This window comes from Hypanus sabinus, chromosome 11 (assembly GCF_030144855.1).
Source record: "Hypanus sabinus isolate sHypSab1 chromosome 11, sHypSab1.hap1, whole genome shotgun sequence".
Taxonomy (NCBI): Eukaryota; Metazoa; Chordata; class Chondrichthyes; order Myliobatiformes; family Dasyatidae; genus Hypanus; species Hypanus sabinus.
This window is the reverse complement of record NC_082716.1, coordinates 6,571,721-6,593,444: the sequence shown is the minus strand read 5'-3', so window position 1 is coordinate 6,593,444 and position 21,724 is coordinate 6,571,721. Positions and strand designations below refer to the sequence as shown.

Genomic DNA, 21,724 nt, shown 5'->3' with positions numbered 1-21,724 from the left:
CTTGGAGTATTGTAAGTAGTTTTGGGCCCTATATCTTAGAAAGGATGTACTGAAACTGGAGAGAGTTCAAAGGAGGTTTTGAAAATGATTCCAGGATTGAATGACTTGTCATATAAAGAGTGTTTGATGGCCTTGAGCCTGTATTCACTATAATTCAGTAGAATGAGGGGTGACCTCATTGAAACCTATCGAATGATGAAAGGCCTTGATAGAATGGATGTTGAGAGGGTGTTTCATAGAAATTTACAATACTGTGGCCCACAGTATTGTGCCGACAATAAACCTACTCTCGAGACTGCCTAGAATTTCCCTAGTGCATCGCCCTTTATTTTTCTAAGCTCCATGTACCTATCTAAGGAGCTCTTAAAAGACCCTATTGTATCTACTTCCACCACCGTCATCAGCTGTGCATTCCATGCAACCACCACTCTCTGTGTGAAAAACTTCCCACTGACATCTCCTTGGTACCTGTTTATAAGCACCTTAAAACTATGCCCCCTCATGTTAGCCATTTCAGCCCTGGGAAAAAGCCTGTGACTATCTAAACGATCAATGCCCCTTATCATCTTGTACACCTCTATCAAGTCACCTCTTACTCTCTGTTGCTCCAAGGAGAAAAGGCCGAGTTCACTCATCCTATTCTCATAAGGCATGCTCCCCAGTCCAGGCAACATCCTTGTGAACCTCCTCTGCACACTTTCTGTAGTATCTTTCTGTAGTGAGGTGACAAGAACTGAGCACAGTACTCCAAGTGGGGTCTGATCAAGGTCCTATATACAGCACATTATGTGAAATTTGTTGCTTTGCTGTAGCAGTACAGTTCAAAGCCACAGAATTACAAAAGTGAATAAATTGGCCAAGAAAGGAATAATGAAGTATTTGTTCATGGGTTAATTGACCATCCAGAGATGTGATGGCAGAGGGGGAAAAGCTGATCTTGAATCGTTGAGTGTGGGTGTTTGGGCTCCTGTACCTCCTCCCTGAAGGCCATGTACCAAATGGTGAGTGTCCTTCACGATTTTTGCTGCCTTCTTAAGGCATCACTTCTTGATGATCATAGGCACCAGCTCCATCATGGGCACTAGCCTCACCAGCATCCAGGAGAACTTCAAAAGGCGGCATCCATCATCAAAGACCATCATCACCCAGGACCTGCCCTCTTCTCATTGCTACCATCAAGGTCGAGGTACTAGAGCCTGAAGGCACACAGTCAACATTTCAGAGTGGAATGTGAATCCATAAACACTACATCACTAATCTTTTGCTCTGTTTTTGCACTATCATCATCAACATGTGCCGTATCATATGACGTGGGCGATCAAGGTGACCGTGATTGTTCTTGGCAAATTTTTCTACAGAAATGCTTTGCCTTCTTCTGGGCAGTGTCTTTACAAGACGGGTAACCCCAGCCATTATCGATACTCTTCAGAGATTGTCTGCCCAGGGTCAGTGGTTGCATAACCAGGACTTGTGATGTGCACCAGCTGCTCATATGACCATCCACCACTTGATCCCATGGCTTCACATGACCCTGATTTGGGGTGGGGGGGGGGGGAAACCTTCAGACTAGCAGAAGGAAGGAGTGCCTTACACCTCCTTTGGTAGAGATGTACCTGCATCCTACCTCCCACTTTTTGCACTATTTAATATAAATATCGTATTGTAATTCATAGTTTTTATTACTAGGTACCGTTGATGCAAAAATATATTGCATGTCATGTCAATGATATTAAGACTGATTCTGATTCTAATGTGCTCGATGTTGGTGCTAGCTCAGTCTATAACTCTCTGCAGCCTCTCTTATGATTCTGTATGTTATCATTTCCATACCAGGACTTGGGCCAACCAGTCAGAATGCTCCAGGATTGGCATGGAACTGTGGGACCCTAAAGCATTCAAATATAATGCAATACCTGCAATCAGAATTTCTTTGATTTGAGCAAATGACCCAATTTGCTGGGTGTCAACATTTCCGAGGATCTGAGATTCTTCTTCTTAGGATAGCCATGGAACAAAGGAAAGCCATGGGGATCAGCTAAGAGAAATAGCAAACCCACCAAGACGATCATTAACAGCCACCTCCCTACCGCACAAAATGCAACAAGAATGTCAGCCCCCAAATCCCCTTCCCCCCACAAAAAATATTGAGAAAGAATGACAAAACCACAGAAAATAAAAACCATAAGACTGAATAAAAGTGCTTAGTTCATAGTCCAGAACCTATACACAGAAGCCTTGGTAACGTTCACCAATACTATTGAAAGAGAGAGACATTGGGCACAGACAGGCTTCTACTTTGAGTGCAGAGTGATCTCACCAGCCCTGTCTTGTAGTTTCTTTTCCTCGAGGTTTGAGCTCACTTCTTCCTGGTAACTTTTTGGAGACAGCAAAGCACTGGATCTCCAAACTGGAAATTGCAGGCTCTAGCATTTCCAGAAACCATTCAAGATGAAAAGCAAACTTAAAAGAAGTAATAGAAGTGAAATAAATGGTTTCATTGCTTTATCCAGAAGGTGTCGACCAAAGGAGAGTTGTACGCAGGTGCCATTTTGATCAGAAGTCTGCCATGCAATCGTGAAGAAGGCATGCGGATGGAGTTTGAAGAGATTTTGTATGTCACTGAAAACTCTTGCAGATTTCTACAGACCATTCTGACTGCATCACCGTCTGGTTTGGAGGCTCTGAAACACAGGATCAGAAAAGGCTGCAGAGCCTTGTAGACTCAGCCAGCTCCATCACGGCCACCAGCAGAAGATGACCAAAGGCAATGTCCTTCAGACAGTTGATGAAACTACTTTTACTTCTTATTTCAAATATGATTTTACTACTCTTAGAACTTCTGATTTACATTTTGATGGTATTTTTTTGGGGGGCAATTGAGTGATCTGCACTTTGCTGAATCCGAGAGAGTTGGGTGAGGCTTCAAGCGAAATGTGCAGCCTGGAGGCCGAGAAGCCTGGAGATGCAGTGCAAGCCCATCATCGGTTCCATTTCTTGCCAAGGAAGGAGGGCGAGTGGATGTTCAGGCCATCTGTCTGTGTTAGGGAGACCAGTGTCTCTCTCCCTGCTGCACCTGATTGGTCTCTCACTCTCATTTGCTGCTCCTGGAAGAAGGTTTAATTGTGGCAGTTGCTGGGTCATGGTGTTCATGTTACGATGTGTATCTGGATTCTGGTTGTTTTTTATTGCTATTTTGTGTGATTTTCATCGTGACAGACTGGCTCTTTGGCCTGTAGTCAGCGAATGACACAGCGCTAACTTGAACTGAACTAAACTTTATTAACATCCCGAGACTGTTTCAATGGATTTTTGATTTATATTGTGTTTTTCACTCATTTTTGCCATTTGTGCGATTTGTTTCCTTTTGCGCGTTGGGTGTTTGCTGTTTACTTTGACTTTTTTCCATGGTATTTCTTTGCTTTTTTGGTTGTCTGCCGGAAGACTAATCTCAGCATTGTATACCGCAAACACGCTTTGATAGTAAATGTACTTTGAGTCTTTGAAACCTCCCCACCATTGAGGACATCTTCAAGAGGCAGAATCCATCGTGAAGGACCCTCATCATCCAGGACATGCTCTCTTCCCATTACTTTCATCAGGGAGGAGGGACCAGAGCAGCTTTTTCCCCTCTACCATCAGATTTCTGAATGACCCTTGAACAGCACCTTGGTATTTGCTTTTTCGTGGTACTATTTAGTAATTTATTATAATTTTCTGCCTCTGCACCATACTGCTGCTACATAAACAACACATTTCATGATGTAGAATACAGTGATAATGAACTTGATTCTACATAGAGCGCTATTACAGGAAAGCACTAGCCACCATCAAGGACCTCCGTGCTCTCGTCTTGCTATGACCATTGGGAGGGAGGTACAGGAGCCTTGGGCCCTACACCACCAGACTTAGCAACAGTTACTAAGTTCAAGTTCAAGATAATTGTCATTCAACCATGCATGTGTATACTGCCAGCAGCAACAACGTTCCTCTGGACCAAGGTGCAAAACACTGTACATTTATCTCTCACACACACACATACCACATAAAGTAATATTACTACAAATAAATTAATAAATAATAGAAAATATTCCAGAAAATAGACGTTTAGTTTAAGGTGCATTTCTGATATGAGTTAAAAAGTAAACAGTATAAAGCTACTGGAACTTCATACGTGATGAGATCTGGGTGGTGGCAGGCAGTTCAGAGGACATGGGTTAACAGTAAAAGGTGGAAATTTAAGGAGAACATGAGAGGCAACTTCTTCACTCAGAGGGTAGTGAGAGTGTGGAATGAGCTGCCAGCACAAGTGGTGCATGCAAGCTCGATTTCAACGTTTAAGAGAAGTTTGGATAGGTACATGGATGGTAGGGATATGGTCCGGGTGCATGTCAACAGGATTAGGCAGTTTAAGTTGTTTCAGCATGGATTAGATGGGCAGCAGGGCCTGCTTCTGTGCTGTACTTTTTCTATGACTATGACTCTAACAAAGAAATACAATAGGATCAATGAAAAACTACAAAGACTGACTCACAAGCATTGTTCAAAAGAAGACAAACTGTGCAAATACAAACATAAATGAATAATATTAATAATAAATCAGTAAGTAAATAAATAATACTGAGAACATGAGCTGTAGAGTCCTTGAAGGTGAGTCCATAGTTTGTGTTCAGTGATCAGTTCAGAGCTGAGGTGAGTGCAGTTGGTTCAGGAGCCTGACGGTTGTGGGGTAATAACTGTTCCTGAACCTGGTGGCATGGGACTTGAGGCTCATTGTGGTGAGTGAAGTTATCCCCACTGGCTCAGGAGCCTGATGGCTGAGGGTAATAACTGTTCCTGAACCTGGTGGTGTGGGACCTGAGGCTCATTGTGGTGAGTGAAGTTATCCACACTGGCTCAGGAGCCTGATGGCTGAGGGTAATAACTGTTCCTGAACCTGGTGGTGTGGGACCTGAGGCTCATTGTGGTGAGTGAAGTTATCCACACTGGCTCAGGAGCCTGATGGCTGAGGGTAATAACTGTTCCTGAACCCGGTGATGTGGGACCTGAGGCTCATTGTGGTGAGTGAAGTTATCCACACTGGCTCAGGAGCCTGATGGCTGAGGGTAATAACTGTTCCTGAACCTGGTGGTGTGGGACCTGAGGCTCATTGTGGTGAGTGAAGTTATCCACACTGGCTCAGGAGCCTGATGGCTGAGGGTAATAACTGTTCCTGAACCTGGTGGTGTGGGACCTGAGGCTCATTGTGGTGAGTGAAGTTATCCACACTGGCTCAGGAGCCTGATGGCTGAGGGTAATAACTGTTCCTGAACCTGGTGGTGTGGGACCTGAGGCTCATTGTGGTGAGTGAAGTTATCCACACTGGCTCAGGAGCCTGATGGTTGAGGGTAATAACTGTTCCTGAACCTGGTGGTGTGGGACCTGAGGCTCATTGTGGTGAGTAAAGGTATTCACACTGGCTCAGGAGACTGATGGCTGAGGGTAATAACTGTTCCTGAACCTGGTGGTGTGGGACCTGAGGCTCATTGTGGTGAGTGAAGTTATCCACACTGGCTCAGGAGCCTGATGGCTGAGGGTAATAACTGTTCCTGAACCTGGTGGTGTGGGACCTGAGGCTCATTGTGGTGAGTGAAGTTATCCACACTGGCTCAGGAGCCTGATGGTTGAGGGGTAATAACTGTTCCTGAACCTGGTGGTGTGGGACCTGAGGCTCATTTTGGTGAGTGAGGTTATCCACACTGGTTCAGGAGCCTGATGGTTGAGGGTAATAACTGTTCCTGAACCTGGTGGCATGGGACCTGAGGCCCCTGTTTCTCCTTCCTGATGACAGCATTGAGAAGGAAGCATGTTCTGGTTGGTGGGGGCCCTTGATGATGGATACTGCTTTTCTGCAACTGCACTCCTTGTAAATATGCTCAGTTATGGGGAGGGCTTTTCGTGTGATGGACTGGGCTGTAGCCACCACTTTACATCAGGGCTAGATGATGGCAACACACTTGTTATGTTTCATTTGACAGGGTGTTGCCTGAGCTGAGTTTGAAAGCACTGAGACCACAGCTTGGAAGTCTCCTTGGAACTGAAACCGTCAATGACAAATTTGCCTTTCTGAAATGCGTAGGGAGAAGTTTGGCCGTGGTGAGTCATTTGCTCTGCTAATAGTGATATGCACAATGTGCAGTGGTTATATTGTACAATTAATAACCCCAGGAGAATGCTGTGTTGGTTAGTACGATGTTATTACAGCTCAGGGCATCAGAGTTTGGAGTTCAGTTCTGGCATCCTCCATATGGAATGCATAAGTTTCCTGTGGGTGCTCCGGTTTCCTCACACAGTCCAAAGACGTACCGGTTAGTAAATTTTCCATGGACTGGGTGAGGGTTGAATCATGGTGGTCAGGGATTGGGTGAGGGTTGAATCATGGTGGTCAGGGATTGGGTGAGGGTTGAATCGTGGTGGTTAGGGATTGGGTGAGGGTTGAATCGTGGTGGTCAGGGATTGGGTGAGGGTTGAATCACGGTGGTCAGGGATTGGGTGAGGGTTGAATCGTGGTGGTCAGGGACTGGGTGAGGGTTGAATCGTGGTGGTCAGGGATTGGGTGAGGGTTGAATCATGGTGGTCAGGGATTGGGTGAGGGTTGAATCGTGGTGGTCAGGGATTGGGTGAGGGTTGAATCGTGGTGGTCAGGGACTGAGTGAGGGTTGAATCGTGGTGGTCAGGGATTGGGTGAGGGTTGAATCATGGTGGTCAGGGATTGGGTGAGGGTTGAATCGTGGTGGTCAGGGATTGGGTGAGGGTTGAATCACGGTGGTCAGGGATTGGGTGAGGGTTGAATCGTGGTGGTCAGGGATTGGGTGAGGGTTGAATCATGGTGGTCAGGGATTGGGTGAGGGTTGAATTGTGGTGGTCAGGGATTGGGTGAGGGTTGAATTGTGGTGGTCAGGGATTGGGTGAGGGTTGAATCGTGGTGGTCAGGGATTGGGTGAGGGTTAAATCGAGGTGGTCAGGGATTGTTGGGTGGCACAGCTCGAAGGGAAGGAAGGGGCTACTTTGCACTGTATTGCTAAATAAATAAGTAAGTACCAGGCCTTCAAGCAACACAGATTTGGAAATAAGAAATTTTTGTTAACAAAAGCTCTTTGAATGTGCAAGAATGCAATATCCAGGGGTTCCCAACCTGGTGTCCTTGGACCCCTTGGTTACTGATGGGGGTCCATGGCATAAAAAAGGTTGGGAGCCCCTGCTTTAAGATAATAATGAAATGAAGATTGCCAGAATCTCCTAATGCGTAGAAGAATGATGGGAGATTTGATAGAGCTATGCAAAATTATAAGGGATATAGATAGAGTAAATGTAAGCAGGCTTTTTCCATTGAGGTTGGTGGGACTAGAAATAGAACATATGGAATGGTAAATCCCAGAAACAGGTCCTTCAGCCCACAATGTTGTGCAGGACCAGATAAATTAGTAAGGGTAAAGGTTAAAGGTGAAAGGTTTGAGGGAAACCTGGGGGCTATCTCTTTCACTCAGAGAGTGGTGAAAGTGCGGAATGAGCTGCCAATGAAGTGGTAGATGTGTGTTTGATTTCAACAGATGATGAAGGGGAGAAAGCTGTTCCTGAATCATTGAGTAAGGCTCCCTGTGTTGTGATGTTTTCATGTACCCTCTGAGTTGCTGGAGAATTTAAGAATCAAGATAGTTTTTTTTTGTAATATCCAGTACACGTGTAAAGGAGAACAAAATAATTGTTACTCCGGATCCAAAGCAAAACAAAAAAAAACACAATAAGATGAAAAACAAAATATCAAAAAAGAAGCTCAATAAATATAAATATATAAGGTAGCTTATATATATAGATTGATTGTATGACCCTAAAGTGATGCTAGCTGGTGTACAGACATAGGTCATTGATGTATATTATATATAACCTATAATAAATTATTCAATCAAGAATGTTAAATCATATATTTGCATATTACTCAAATATTAAATAGACTACACTCCTTCCTGCTTAGCTGTAAACTCCAACTCAATAGAGAATGCCTCTCGAGTATATACACAGGATACTGTATAATACAGCTACTACATAGACATCCATCCACAGCAGAGTAAATTTTAAATTGTCCCATTCAGACCTGAAGGTTTAATCACTGTGGAGGATTTCTTACTCTTGCAGGATAATGTCTTTCCTGACACTCTGCTTGGCAGCTGAGACTTGTGGCTGTGAAAACAGTCTCGGGCTCGGGGGCCTCCTCTGTGGTGGTTGTAGGAGTTGACTCTGATAACACTGGATATCTGGGCTCTTCAGTCTGGATCTACTTCGATCTTTGCTTCTCTCCCAGTCCTGCTTCTTTCTTTCTCTTTATCTCCTTTTCTTTCTCACGTTCCTTCTCTCTTTTCCTTTTCTCACTTATATTCTTTCTCTGTACCTGTTCCATCCTTTCAAATTCTTGTCTTTCTTATTCTCTTTTTACTTTCTTGTCAGTTTCTCTGAATTTCCTAATTCTCAAGAGATTAGGTCCCCTTTATCCTCTTCCATTTCCACAGCACTGCTGCCACCCTCCTCTTTCTTTTCCTTTCTCTTCTTTCTAGGATGTGCATCTTGATCTTGTGAAGGTGCATTTAGTTCACTGGAGTATTCTCTTAATCCTTCTATTGCTCCCTTTACCATTTGATATCTCCTCTTGGTTTCCACATCCACAACTTCACCTGACTAATCCTTTTTTCATATCCCCATTGTCTCCTTTCCTTTTGGCCTTCCATTCATCCAGCTGGGCTTTGGTCTTTGCATCTACTTTAACAAGCAGCTTTTTGTCTCAAACTTGAAGTTCATGCAATAACCTTAATGCTCACAGAGTAGATTCCGGTTCTTTAAACTCACAAAAGCCGAATGCATGAAACTTTCCTGAAGCTCCTTGACCTCTCTTCCAGCTTAAAACCAAGCCACATTTTGCAAGTAACCGCCTGATTGACACCTCAGAAGCTTCCTTAGATACCTTGCTGACAAAAATTGTTGTAGTTGGACCAGAGCTTTCATCGCTTTCATGAAAAACACAAAGTGCACTGCAGATGTTGTGGTCGAATCAACACATACAAAAGCTGGATGAACTCAGCAGGTCGGGCAGCATCCATTGACTGCTCATTTCAATGGATGCTGCCTGACCTGCTGATTTCATCTAGCTTTTGTACGTATTGATTTCATCACTTACATGATTCCTTTGAGCAGCATGACCCTTCTTTGCTTCAATATGCTTTCCAGCCAAGGGCACAGGGATTGGCACCAACACCTGTTTTCCCTCTGTTGGCAATGGTTTGTGGTGTTACTGAATGGAAACAATCATGGCATCTTCCAGTATCTTTCTTAATTTGCTTTCAGTTGACTCTGTGGTATACAAATGTTGGATGGATCGCCAATCGAGTGGTAGTTGACTCAGCCACTCAATCCCCACGTTGTTGGACCTTCTGCTTTTACCACCTACAAGCTGAAATGTGGCTTGTTGGTTGTCGTATTTCACTGTTACAAATGTCATTCCGTAGGAGTTCTTTCTCCCCAGTGTAAACATCGAGTCTGGCTCTGTGACGTAGAAGGGAAAGGGAGAGAAAAGGCATGCTGTGGTAACAGGGTATTCATTAGTTAGGGGACAGACAGGAGGTTCTGTGGGTGAGAATGAGATTCCCCGATGGTATGTTGCCTCCTAAATTCCAGCTTCCGGGATATCTTGGATTAAGTTCTCAGCATCCTTAAGTGGGAGGGTGAACAACCAGAAGTTGTGGTCCATGTCAGTACCAATGACATGGGTAGGGTGAGTGACAAGGTTCTGCATAGGGAGTTCAGGAAGTTAGGTACTAAGTTAAAGAGCAGGACCTCCAGGGTTGTGATCTCACAATTGCTACCCGTGCCACTTGCTACTTAGGCCAGGACTAGGAAGGTTAGACAGTTTACTATGCGGCTAAGGAGTTGATGTGGGAGGGAGGGCAGAAGATTTTTGTATCTTTGGGCTCTCTTCCAGGGAAGATGGGACCTGTTCAGGAGAAAAAGTTTGCACCTGAACTGTAGGGAAGGTTTGTTAATGCTGCACGGTGGGGTTTAAACTAGATTTGCAGGGGGATGGGAACCAGAGTTCCAGAACAGTTAGTGGAGAGGTTGTGGAGGCAGATGTTGGTAAGACCTCAAAGTTAGGAAAAAGAGGTTGAGAATGATGTGACCGGTGTCCTAAGCTGCACGTATTTCAATGTAAGAAGTATCGTAGGAAAGGTAGATGATAGTGGTGAAGATGAGGTAGCTGGTTTACAAACAGAGGCAATGTGTAGTGAGGAGAGGCTGTTGATAGGGCAGTCAACAGGATGAGTTGAAACGTAAGAGGCGGATAAAATCGAAAAGGGGGAATACAGGACTGAGGGTGTTGTATCTGAATGGGTGCAGCATTCGGAATAAGGTAGATGAAGGTGCAGCACAGTTGCAGATGGGCAGGTAAGATGTTATAGGCGTCGCTGAATCGCAGCTGAAGGAAGATTATAGCTAGGAGCTTAAATGTCCAAGGATGGACATTGCAGTGAAAAGGCAGGCAGAGGGGCGGCATTCTCTGTTGGTAAGAAATGAATTCAATTCATTAGAAAGAGGTGACATGGGGTCAGGAGGTGTTGAATCATTGTTGATAGAGATAAGGAACTGCAAGGGTAAAAAGTCCCTGATGGGAGTTGTATACAAACCCCCAAACAGTAATAAGGATGCGGCCTACAAATTACAACAGGACATAGAAAATGCAGCCAAAAGGGCAATATTACAATAGTCATGGGGGATTCAATATGCGGGTAGATTGGGAATACGCTGGATTCCAGGAGGGGGAGTTTCTAGAGTGCTTACGAGATGGCTTTTTAGAGCAGCTGGTGGTTGAGCCCACTAGAGGATCAGATATTCTGGATTGAGTGTTGAGCAATGAATTGAAATTGATTAGACAGTTTAAGTTTAAAAAAAAAACCCAGGGGAAAGTGATCATTATATGATAGAATTCACCCTGAAATTTGAGAAGGAGAAACTAAAGTCAGAGTTATCAGTATTACAGTGGAGTGAAGGGAAGTACGGAGGCACGAGAGAGCAGTTGGCCAGAATTGCTTGGAAAAGAACAGTGAAAGGGATGAATTGAATAAGGATTTTGCATCAGTCTTCACTGTGGAAGACACTAACAGTATGGTGGAAATTCCAGATGTCAGGGGTCATGAAGTGTGTGAAGTTGCCATTAGTAGAGATGTGGTTCTTGGGAAACTATATGGGCTAAAGATAGATAAGTCTCCTGGACCACATTGTGTACATTCCAGGTTTCTGAAAGAGATTGTAGATGCAGTAGTAATGATCTTTCAAAAAGCACTTGATTCTGGAATAGTTCTCGAAGAATGGGAAATTGCAAATGTCACTCCGCACTTCAAGAAAGGAGGCTGGGAGGCAGAAGAAAGGAAGCTATAGGCCCATTAGTCTGACCTCAGTGGTTGGTAAGATGTTGGAGTTGATTATCAACATAGAAACACAGAAAACTTACAGCACAATACAGGCCCTTCGGCCCACAATGCTGTGCCGAACATGTACTTGCTTTAGAAATCACCTAGGGTTAGTAGGCATTATTATCCTCTGTTGCTAAGTGTATTCACAGTTTGGGAGTTTGATTGTCCTGATTTATATTCTCTGTATTGTGTTGTGGTTGGTCTGGAGTTTTTTTATTGTGTTGTGGGGTTGGGGGAGGATACTAAGTTTACTTGTCTTCAATTTAGGTGCTTTTTTAAAAAAAAATTCTCTTTCTTTGTATCATATTGTCATTGTATGCTTAATTTTGCACTGTATTAATGTTCCTCATTCTGATTTGGTTTTTTTTAAATTTGTAAAATGTATAAAAAAAACTAATAAAAAAAAGAGATCACCTAGGGTTACCCGTAGCCCTCTATTTTTCTGAGCTCCATGTACCTGTCCTGGAGTCTCTTAAAAGACCCTATTGTATCCACCTCCATCACTGTCGCTAGCAGTCCATTCCACGGACTCACCACTCTGCGTGAAAAACTTACCCCTGACATCTCCTCTGTACCTACTTCCAAGCACCTTAAAACTGTGCCCTCTTGCGTTACCCATTTCAGCCCTGGGGAAAAGCCTCTGACTATCCAATGATCAATGCCCCACACCTCTTTCAGGTCACCTCTCACCCTCCGTTGCTCCAAGGAGAAAAGGCCAAAGATGAAGTCTTAACATGTACCAGGAGGCACATGTTAAAACAGGCCGTAGTCAGCATGGTTTCCTCAAGGGAAAATCTTGCCTCAAAAAATCTGTTGGAATTCTTTGAAGAAATAACAAGCAGGATAGACAAAGGAGAATCAGTTGATGTTGTGTACTTGGATTTTCAGAAGGCCTTTGACAAGGTGCCACACATGAGGCTAATTAACAAGCGGTGAGAGAAAGAAGCTCACACACGTGCGCGCGTGTGCACACACACACACAATATCTAGTTATCTGCTGTGTAATCTAACACATCAATCTTTATGATGCAGCTAGTGATTTCCCTCTTTTTAGAATTATTATTATCACTCACTGTTTATGAACCCGTGAATTCCGTTTTTTTGCCTTTCCTGGTGACTGGCCACTTACTTAGAAGAAAACTAACAAATTCTGCAACGATGAAATTAGAGGTCAGCCACAATTTGTATAAAATGCCTTCTCAACGTTACAGTGTCAGTAGTGCTGAATGCAAGGTTGTGCATCGTACCAGATTGATAATGAAATTGCTACTCAGCACGTGTACAGATCTGGACACCTTTCTTCTCCTTTTCTCAGCTTTTCTCTCTGGGTCTACTTTGATCTTTGCATCTCTCCTGGTCCCAGCTTTCTTTCTCCATACCTTTCTCACATTCAGAAGAAAATGTGCTCCGTAGAAAATATAACTTGATGCTTGAACTTCTCGCTGCATTTCAACAGGAAGGTAGTCCTCTTGGGTTAATTTAAAGCTTCCTCATTGCCACTGTTATGTTTTGTAACTCCAAAACATAAAAGTAATTGCAAGAAAAAGACGGGAGCTCAGGAAAACAGGTCTTAATTTTGTTTTTACTTTAAATGAGGTGCATATGTTTAACATGGTAGCAGCATGACATCTGTAATTCACATTTTTACATATAATGTAAAGAATTAAATGAAAAGAAAGCTTAATTGATCAATATATTTACAATATTTCTCAAATACTACTGAAATACGCAATGCACAATGTGCTTGACAAAGCAGTCTTGCAATTTACGTTGGGTCTCACCAATGTAGAGGAAGCTAGCCTGAGAGCACCAGGTACAGTAGACAGTTCCAACAGATATGCAGGTGAAGTGTTGCCTCACCCAGCAGGAATGTTTGGGCCCTGAATGGAGGCAAGGGAGAAGGTGAATGGGCACGTGTAGCAGTTTTGCTGTTTCCAGGGTTAACTGCCAGGTGGGAGATTATTAGGAAGGGAGGAATGGACAAGGGAGCCATGGAGGTAGACTTCCCTGCAGAAAGCGGAGAGTGGAGAGGAGGTATAGGTGTATTTTGTTGTAGGGACCCATTGAAGATGGAAGAAGTTACAGAGAATGCTGTGTTGGATGCAGAGGCACATAGGGTTGTAAGTGAGGACAAGAGGAACTCTGTTATTGCCAGGGCAATGGGAAGATGGTGTGAGCGTAGATGACAAGGAAATGGAAATGCGGGTGTTGCCACCATTAATGGTGAAGGAAGGGAAGCCCTGTTCTTTGAAGAGGAGGATGTCTTTGATGACCTGGAATGGAATGCCTCATCCTGGGAACAGGTGCAGCTGAGAAGAAGGATCTGAGAAAAGGGAATGGTATTTTTATAGGAGACAGGGTGGGAGGAGTTATCGTCAAGGTAGCCTTGGGAATTGGTGAGTTCATAAACGTTACCATAGGCAGTTTGCAACTCGTGGGAAACTGACCCATTTTTCATGGTGATCCTCTTTCAGGTCAGAACAAAGCAAGAACTGGAACTGAAGGTGAAATCTTTCGCCCCTCCACATGTAGGTACAGATACAGATCTTTCACACTCAGAATTACTGAGCTGTTCAAATCTTCTGCCATTCCTCTGTTTATAACCGGTTCGACTTTAAACTTACAGGCTCCCCAACCAGAACTCTACCTTCTGCCCGTTACAAGATTGGTTGCCGAGAGACAGATGAGTAGCCCAGTGACACCAGGGGCTCAGCAAGACCCCGTGGAAGTTACAGAGTCCTATCTCTTCCATCCGAGTCTGCCCCCAGAAGGCAGCGACTGCGCAGCAGACTGTAAGTCTTCCGATTGCTTCTGCCAACTGTACGATGACAAGGAACGGGGCAGGGTCCATGCCTGCCTGACAGAGAGCTCAAACCGAGAAGAAAACGCAACAGGAGCTTTTCGGAAAGCGGAGACACTGCAGCGTCCAAGGACACCAGAAGTAACTCGCGTCAGCCTGCCTCTGCTTCAGAGACCTGCAAGTACAAACTCAGAGAACGGGGACTTTAGGGAATTTAAAGGTAATGATTATTCCTGGCAGATGGACAAGACAAAGAGTCTGGACGTGTACAGCACCTGGGAGCAGGAATCGTCACCCGGTAACAGTACAGAGCAATCCCATCGGAAAACAGCAAGGATTCAACAGGATGACCTTCAGAGAGAGCAGTGGAGAAAAGGTTCTGAGACAGATATGTGAAATATGTTGGCGTGGAAGAAGATCATTCAATTTTCCCACTGGATGCATTCATAAGGCCTTAAAACACGAGCAGAACCAGGCCATTCAGCCCATTAAGTCTGCTTCACCATTCAGTCATAGCTGATTTACTATCCCTCTCAACCCCATTCCCTTGCCTTCTCCCCATAACCTTTGATGCCCTGACTAATCCCAAACCTATCAACTTCTGCTTTAAATACAAATTCTACAGATTCACCGCCCCTTGGCTGAAGAAATTCGTCCTCAGCCCTGTTCTAAATGAGGCTGTGCTCTCTACTCCTAGACTCCTCCACTATAGGAGAATCCTCTCTACATCCACTTTATCTAGGCCTTCCAATATTTGATAGGTTTCAATGAGAAACCCCCCCCCCCATTCTTCTAAACTTAGCAAGTATAGGCCCAGAGCCTTCAAACACTCCTCATCTGCTAACCCCTTTGTTCCCAGAATCATAGCCATTGTGTCACACAGCACAGAAATAGGCCCTTTGCCCCAACTTGTTCCTGCCAACTATGTTGTCACCAAACTATTCCCAGTTGACAATATTTGGCTCTTGTCCCTGTAGCAATTATCAGAATCTCTGTTGTATGTTGGTAGGCACGTGGATGATAGAAAAATGGAGAAGGATATGGGAGGGATTGGTTAGATTGATCTTAGAGTAGGTGAAAGGACTACTCTGCTTGGATTTTTAGAAGACCTTTGTCAAGGTTCCACACATGAGGCTGCTTAACAAGGTAAGAGCTCAGGGTATTACAACGAAAATTTTAGCATGGATCCCCAAAAAGTCCTTCCAGGTGAGGCGACCATATAACCATATAACAATTACAGCACGGAAACAGGCCATCTTGGCCCTTCTAGTCTGTGCCGATGCTTACACTCACCTAGTCCCACTGGCCCGCACTCAGCCCATAACCCTCCATTCCTTTCCTATCCATATACCTATCCAATTTTACTTCAAATGACAATACCGAACCTGCCTCTACCACTTCTACTGGAAGCTCATTCCACACAGCTACCACTCTCTGAGTAAAGAAATTCCCCCTCGTGTTACCCTTAAACTTTTGCCCTCTAACTCTCAACTCATGTCCTCTTGTTTGAATCTCCCCTACTCTCAATGGAAAAAGCCTATCCACATCAACTCGATCTATCCCCCTCATAATTTTAAATACCTCTATCAAGACCCTCTCAACCTTCTACGCTCCGAAGAATAAAGACCTAACTTGTTCAACCTTCCCCTGTAACTTAGGTGCTGAAACCCAGGTAACATTCTAGTAAATCTTCTCTGTACTCTCTCTATTTTGTTGACATCTTTCCTATAATTCGGTGACCAGAACTGTACACAATATTCCAAATTTGGCCTTACCAATGCCTTGTACAATTTTAACATTACATTCCAACTCCTATACTCAATGCTCTGATTTATAAAGGCCAACATACCAAAAGCTTTCTTCACCACCCTATCCACATGAGATTCCACCTTCAGGGAACTATGCACCATTATTCCTAGATCACTCTGTTCTACTGCATTCTTCAATGCCCTACCATTTACCATGTTTGTCCTATTTGGATTATTCCTACCAAAACGTAGCACCTCACACTTATCAGCATTAAACTCCATCTGCCATCGTTCAGCCCACTCTTCTAACTGGCCTAAATCTCTCTGCAAGCTTTGAAAACCTACTTCATTATCCACAACACCACCTACCTTAGTATCATCTGCACACTTACTAATCCAATTTACCACCCCATCATCCAGATCATTAATGTATATTAATGACATTAATATTAATAATGATACTTCACCTGTGAGCCTGTTGGGGTTATATACTGTGTTCAGTGCTCCCAGTGTGGCCTGCTTTATATCGGTGAGACCTGACGTAGATTGGGAGACCGCTTCGCGGAGCATCTACACTCCGCCTGACAGACCAAGTGGGATCTCCCAGTGGCCACCCATTTTAATTCCACTTCCCATTCCTATTCCGATATGTCAATCCATGGACATCCACAAATATCCACTGTGGATAAGGCCACACTTAGGTTGGAGGAACAACAACTTATATTCCATTTGGGTAGCCTCCAACCTGATGGCATGAACATCAATTTCTCAAACTTCTAGTAATGCCTCCCCCCCCCCCTTTCACCTTTTCCCTCTCTCATGTTATCTCCTTGCCTGCCCATCACCTCCCTCTGGTGCTTCTCCCCCCCACTCCCCTTTTCTTTCTTCCATGGCCGTCTGGCTCTTTCACCAATCAACTTCATAGCTCTTTGCTGCATCCCTCCCCCTCCAAGTTTCACCTATCGCCTGGCGTTTCTCTCTCTCCTCCCCCCCACCTTTAAAATCTGCTCTTCAGCTTTTTACTCCAGCCCTGCTGAAGGGTTTTGGCCCAAAGCATCGTCTGTACCCTTCTCCATGGCTGCTGCCTGGCCAGCTGAGCTCCTCCAGCATTTTGTGTGTGTTGCTTGGATTTCCAGCATCTGCAGATTTTCTCTTGGTTATCAATAGAGTATCGGCTGATTGGGAGGAGGCACAGAGTGGGAATAAAAGGAGCCTTTTCTGTTTGGCTGCTGGTGACTAGTGATGTTCTTCAGGGGTCGGTATTGGGCCCACTACTTTCCACGTTGATTTTGATGATGGAATTGATGACTTTGTGGCCAAATTTGTAGAGTATGCGAAGATAGGTGTCGGGGCAGGTAGTGTTGAGGAAGCAGAGAGACTGCAGAAGGACTTAACAGATTGGGGAGGTGGGCAAAGAAGTAGCAGATGGAATATGGTGTAGGGAAGTGTATGGTTTTGCACACGTGGTGTGTCCACTTAGAATAGATAAGGAGGAGTTTCTTAGCCAGAGGGTGGTGAATCTGTGGAATTCATTGTCACAGATGGCCGTGGAGGTCAAGTCGTTGAGTATACAGTATTTAAAGAGGAAGTTTATAGGTTCTTGATTGGTCAGGGCATCAAAGGTTACGGGGAGAGAGCAGGAAAATGAGGTTGAGAGGGTAATAAATAAGCCATGATGGAATGGTGGAGCAGACTCGATGGGCTGAATGGCTAATTCTGGTCCTAATTCTTATGTTCTTATGGTTTAAAGGGTTAGCACAACATCATGGGCTGAAGGGCCTCTGCTGTGCTATAATGTTCTACGTTCTACGAAAATGCCAGCAGGGAATTAGAAATCATGTGACTAGATAGACCGGGTGGTGACGGCAGCACTTGACACACTGGCCTTCACCAGTCAGGTCACTGAGTATAGAATAGGAATGTTGTACTGAACTTCGTGAGACCCCACTTGGAGTAACCTATAACCTGGATAACTGCCTTCTTAAAGCAGCTTCATTATTCAACATGATCATTTGTATCATGTTCCAGGCCTCTGAAATCCCTCAGATTCACCACCCTCCTCATCCCTGTTCTAAAGGGAAGTCTTTCTATTCTGAGTCTGTACCCTCTGGTCTTTGATTTCCTCACTATAGGAAACATCCTCTCCACGTCCACTCTAGGCCTTTCAATATTGACTAGGGTTTCAATGAGATCTCTCCCTCATTCTTCTAAATTCCAATGAATACAGGCTCATAGCCTGGTCAAGTGCGCAGGGCAGTGTGCTAAAGTTGAGGGAAAATTGGCGTTTGAACTTCCAGAGAGTATTCTTGCTCCTAGCATTGAAAAGTGGTGGGGATGGTTTGATACAAATAGGGTCGCAGTCTTTGGATGCAGTGTCTTCATGGGACCTTCTCTCCAAGGAATGCACCTCCACACACTGCTCTTGATTCAGCTGCCAGTTATGGCACCCTGCCCAATTACCTTTGGAGAGCTTTACCAGGATGCTGCCTCAATCAGAGGGTGTGTGGGGGGAGATCTGGGGTTGTTTTCTCTGGAGTGGCAGAGGCTGGGTGGGGGGAGATCTGATAGAGGTTTATAAGAGGCGTAGGTACAGTAGATAAGGAATATTTGTTTCCCAAGGCTGAAATGTCTAATACTAGAGGGCTTTCATTAAGGTGAGAGGGGGTAATTTCAAAGGAGATGTGAGGACGTTTTTTTTTGACACAAAGAATGGTGGGTGCCTGGAATGTGCTGCCTGAGTTGGAGGTAGAGACAGATACGTTAGAGACTTTTATGAGATGTTTAGATAGGCACATGAGTGTGAGGAAATGGAAGGATATGGACATTGTGTCAGTAGAAGGAATTAGTGTATTGGCCATTTAAATTGGCTTGGCACAACATTTTGTATGCGTGGCTTTGGATTTCCAGCATCTTCAGATTTTCTCTTGTTTGTGGCTAAACTGCATCCTCTTTGTTGGTCCTGTGACCTCAATGTGACAAAAGAGGGTATACTCCTCACTGGAGCTCCTGAGTAGGGTGGGAGTGAGACTGATCTGACGGTTTGTAAAATGGGTTAACTAATTGTACAGAGACAATTTGATATTCCTTTTATTGCACTTGAACCTTGTTAATAGACGTTTCCTCCGTGGGAGAGCGACAGATGCCTGTTTTGAAGTCCAGCAGGATTCACAGTAACAACACTATGGATTCAGGAATTCCAGAATCACTGGACGACAGGGATCTGGAATACTTAGAAAATCAAAGAAAAAAGAGGTATCTTTAATGAGAAATTCCACCATTGATGAATGTTGTATGTAAAATTACTGTACGTGAGGCAGAGCTAGGGCAGATAGAGTCTGTTACTCATAGTATGTAGATAGTTGTAGATTAAAGGGGGTTCTTGATCAGTTAAGGAAGTGGACTGAGGAGTGGCAGATGGATTTCAAAGTTCAGAGTTAATTCATTATCAAACTATATATGTGTCACCATATACCTTTTTGTGCAGGTGTTCACAGTAGATACAAAGAATACAATAGAATCAATGAAAGACTGCCCAACTGGACGGGCAAACAACCAATGTGCGAAAAAGCAACTGTGCAAATATCAAAAGAAAGAAAAAAAAGAAATAATAATAATAAATAAAAAAGCAATAACTATTGAGAACATGAGATGAAGCGTCCTTAAAAGTGAGTCTGTAGATTGTGGGAACATTTCAGTGATAGTGCGAGTGAAGTTATCCCCTCTAGTTCAAAAGCCTGATGGTTGAGGGGTAGTAACTTCCTGAACCTGGTGGTTTGGGTCCTGAGGCTCCTTCCCAATGGCAGAAGAGAGCATGGCCTAGATAGTGGGAGTCCTTGATGATGGATGCTGATTTCAATGAAGGTATGTGTGTGGTGATGCATTTTGGAAAGTCAAACCACTAGAGGACTTATACTATGAATGGTAGTGCACTAGGGGGTGTAATGGCACAGGGGGCTTAGGAGGACATGTGGTTAGTTCAGTACAAGTGATGTCACATGTAGACAATATAGGTTTTTAGCACATTGGCCCTCATCAGTCAGGGCACTGAGTACAGGAGCTGGGACATTATGTTGCAGTTGTACAAGTTGTTATTGAGACGAGACTTGGAGTGTAGTGTCACCTTGTTATAGGAAAGATATTGTTCAACGGGAAAGAGTGCAGGGAAAATTTTCAAGGATGTTGCTGGGACTACAGGAACTTGGTTATAGGGAGACGTTGACCACATTAGGTCTCTATTCCCTGGAACATTGGAGAATGAGATGACCTGATAGAAGTGGGATAGATAACATGGACGGTAACAATCTTTACCCCAGGGTAGGGGTTCCTATGCTGAGCAAAATATCCATCTAAGCTAGTCATCCTATTTGCTCATGGTGGCATATGTTCCACTAAACCTCCCCTGTCCATGTACTTGTTGTATATTGTGTTATAATCTACCTGCCTCAACCACTTCCTCTGACAGCTTGTTCCATATGCTTACCACCCCATGAATGATGAAGTTCCTATTAAATTTCTCCCCTTCCACCTTAAACCTATGCCCACTAGATCTTGATTCCCCAACCCTGGGACTTCTTGTAGTTTGTACACACAGCAGGTATATTGCGTTGGTGATGGGTAAGAGAGATTTTTAAGTGTTGGCTGGGGTGCCAATGAGTTGGTAAATAAAATCAGAAAATATGGTAATCTTTCTTTTCAGTCAACAAGTGAATCAGGGTCCAGTATCTGGAAATATTGAAGAGGAAACCAGCCAGGTACTGTAATTTCATGTACTTTGATTTCCCTGCAATTTCCGTGTTTTACAGAATTGGATTGTCCTCTCTTTTTTAATCTCGGTATCATTTCACAGTGTGTGACTGCACAACATGCAAATAAGTGGGTCCATTAATCCATAAGACTGTTAGATATACAAACAGAATCAAGCCATTTTATCCCATCCAATCTGCTCTGCTACTCCACCATGGCCGATCTGATATCCCTCTCAAACCCATTCTCCTGCCTTCTCCTCATAACCTTTTGAAATCCTGACTAATCAAGAACCAATCGATTTCTACTTTAAATATACCCAGTGACTTGGCCTCCAAAACTATCTGTGGCAATGAATTCCATAAATTCAGTACTTCCGGCTAAACAATTCCTCCTAATGTCTGTTTTAAAAGGATGTCCTTTTATTCTGAGGCTGTACACTCTCCAACCTAGATTCCCTCACCATAGGAAACATCCTCTCCACAACCGCTTTTCAATATTTGATAGGTTTCAATGAGATTCCCCCCTCATTCTTCTGAACTTCAGTGACTACAGGCCCAGAGCCATCAAACGTTCCTCATACTGTACATTAACCCTTTTATGCACAGGGTCATTTATGTGAATCTCCTCTTGACCCTCTGCAATACCAGCACATCCTTGGGGATGGAGTAGTTAAGATATCCAAGGAACTGCGTTAAATCCTCTCGCAGTTTGGAAACTCCTATTGGATTGGGTGCAACACCAATTTTATGCACCTGATCCCATCCATTTCCTTGACTTCCATATTTAGCTGGTCTGAGTGGTGTCACAACACCAATCTTACACTTAACATCAGTAAGACCAAGGAACTGATTGTGGACTTCGGGATGGGGAAGTTGGGAAAACACACAGCAGTTCTCATTGAGGGGTCAGTGGTGGAAAGGGTCAGTAGTTTCAAATTCCTG

At 44.0% G+C, this 21,724-nt stretch overlaps 1 protein-coding gene across 1 annotated transcript in view; it reads left to right on the top strand.

Moving 5' to 3' along the window:
- spata1 (spermatogenesis associated 1) overlaps positions 1–21,724 on the top strand; it is a 78,591-nt gene that overhangs the window by 34,111 nt on the left and 22,756 nt on the right. Inside the window, exons 3-7 of the mRNA XM_059983741.1 lie at positions 6,015–6,132; positions 13,964–14,017; positions 14,116–14,665; positions 19,151–19,289; positions 20,734–20,788. Coding sequence (XP_059839724.1) covers positions 6,015–6,132; positions 13,964–14,017; positions 14,116–14,665; positions 19,151–19,289; positions 20,734–20,788 — 916 coding nt within the window. The remainder of the gene's footprint in view (positions 1–6,014; positions 6,133–13,963; positions 14,018–14,115; positions 14,666–19,150; positions 19,290–20,733; positions 20,789–21,724) is intronic.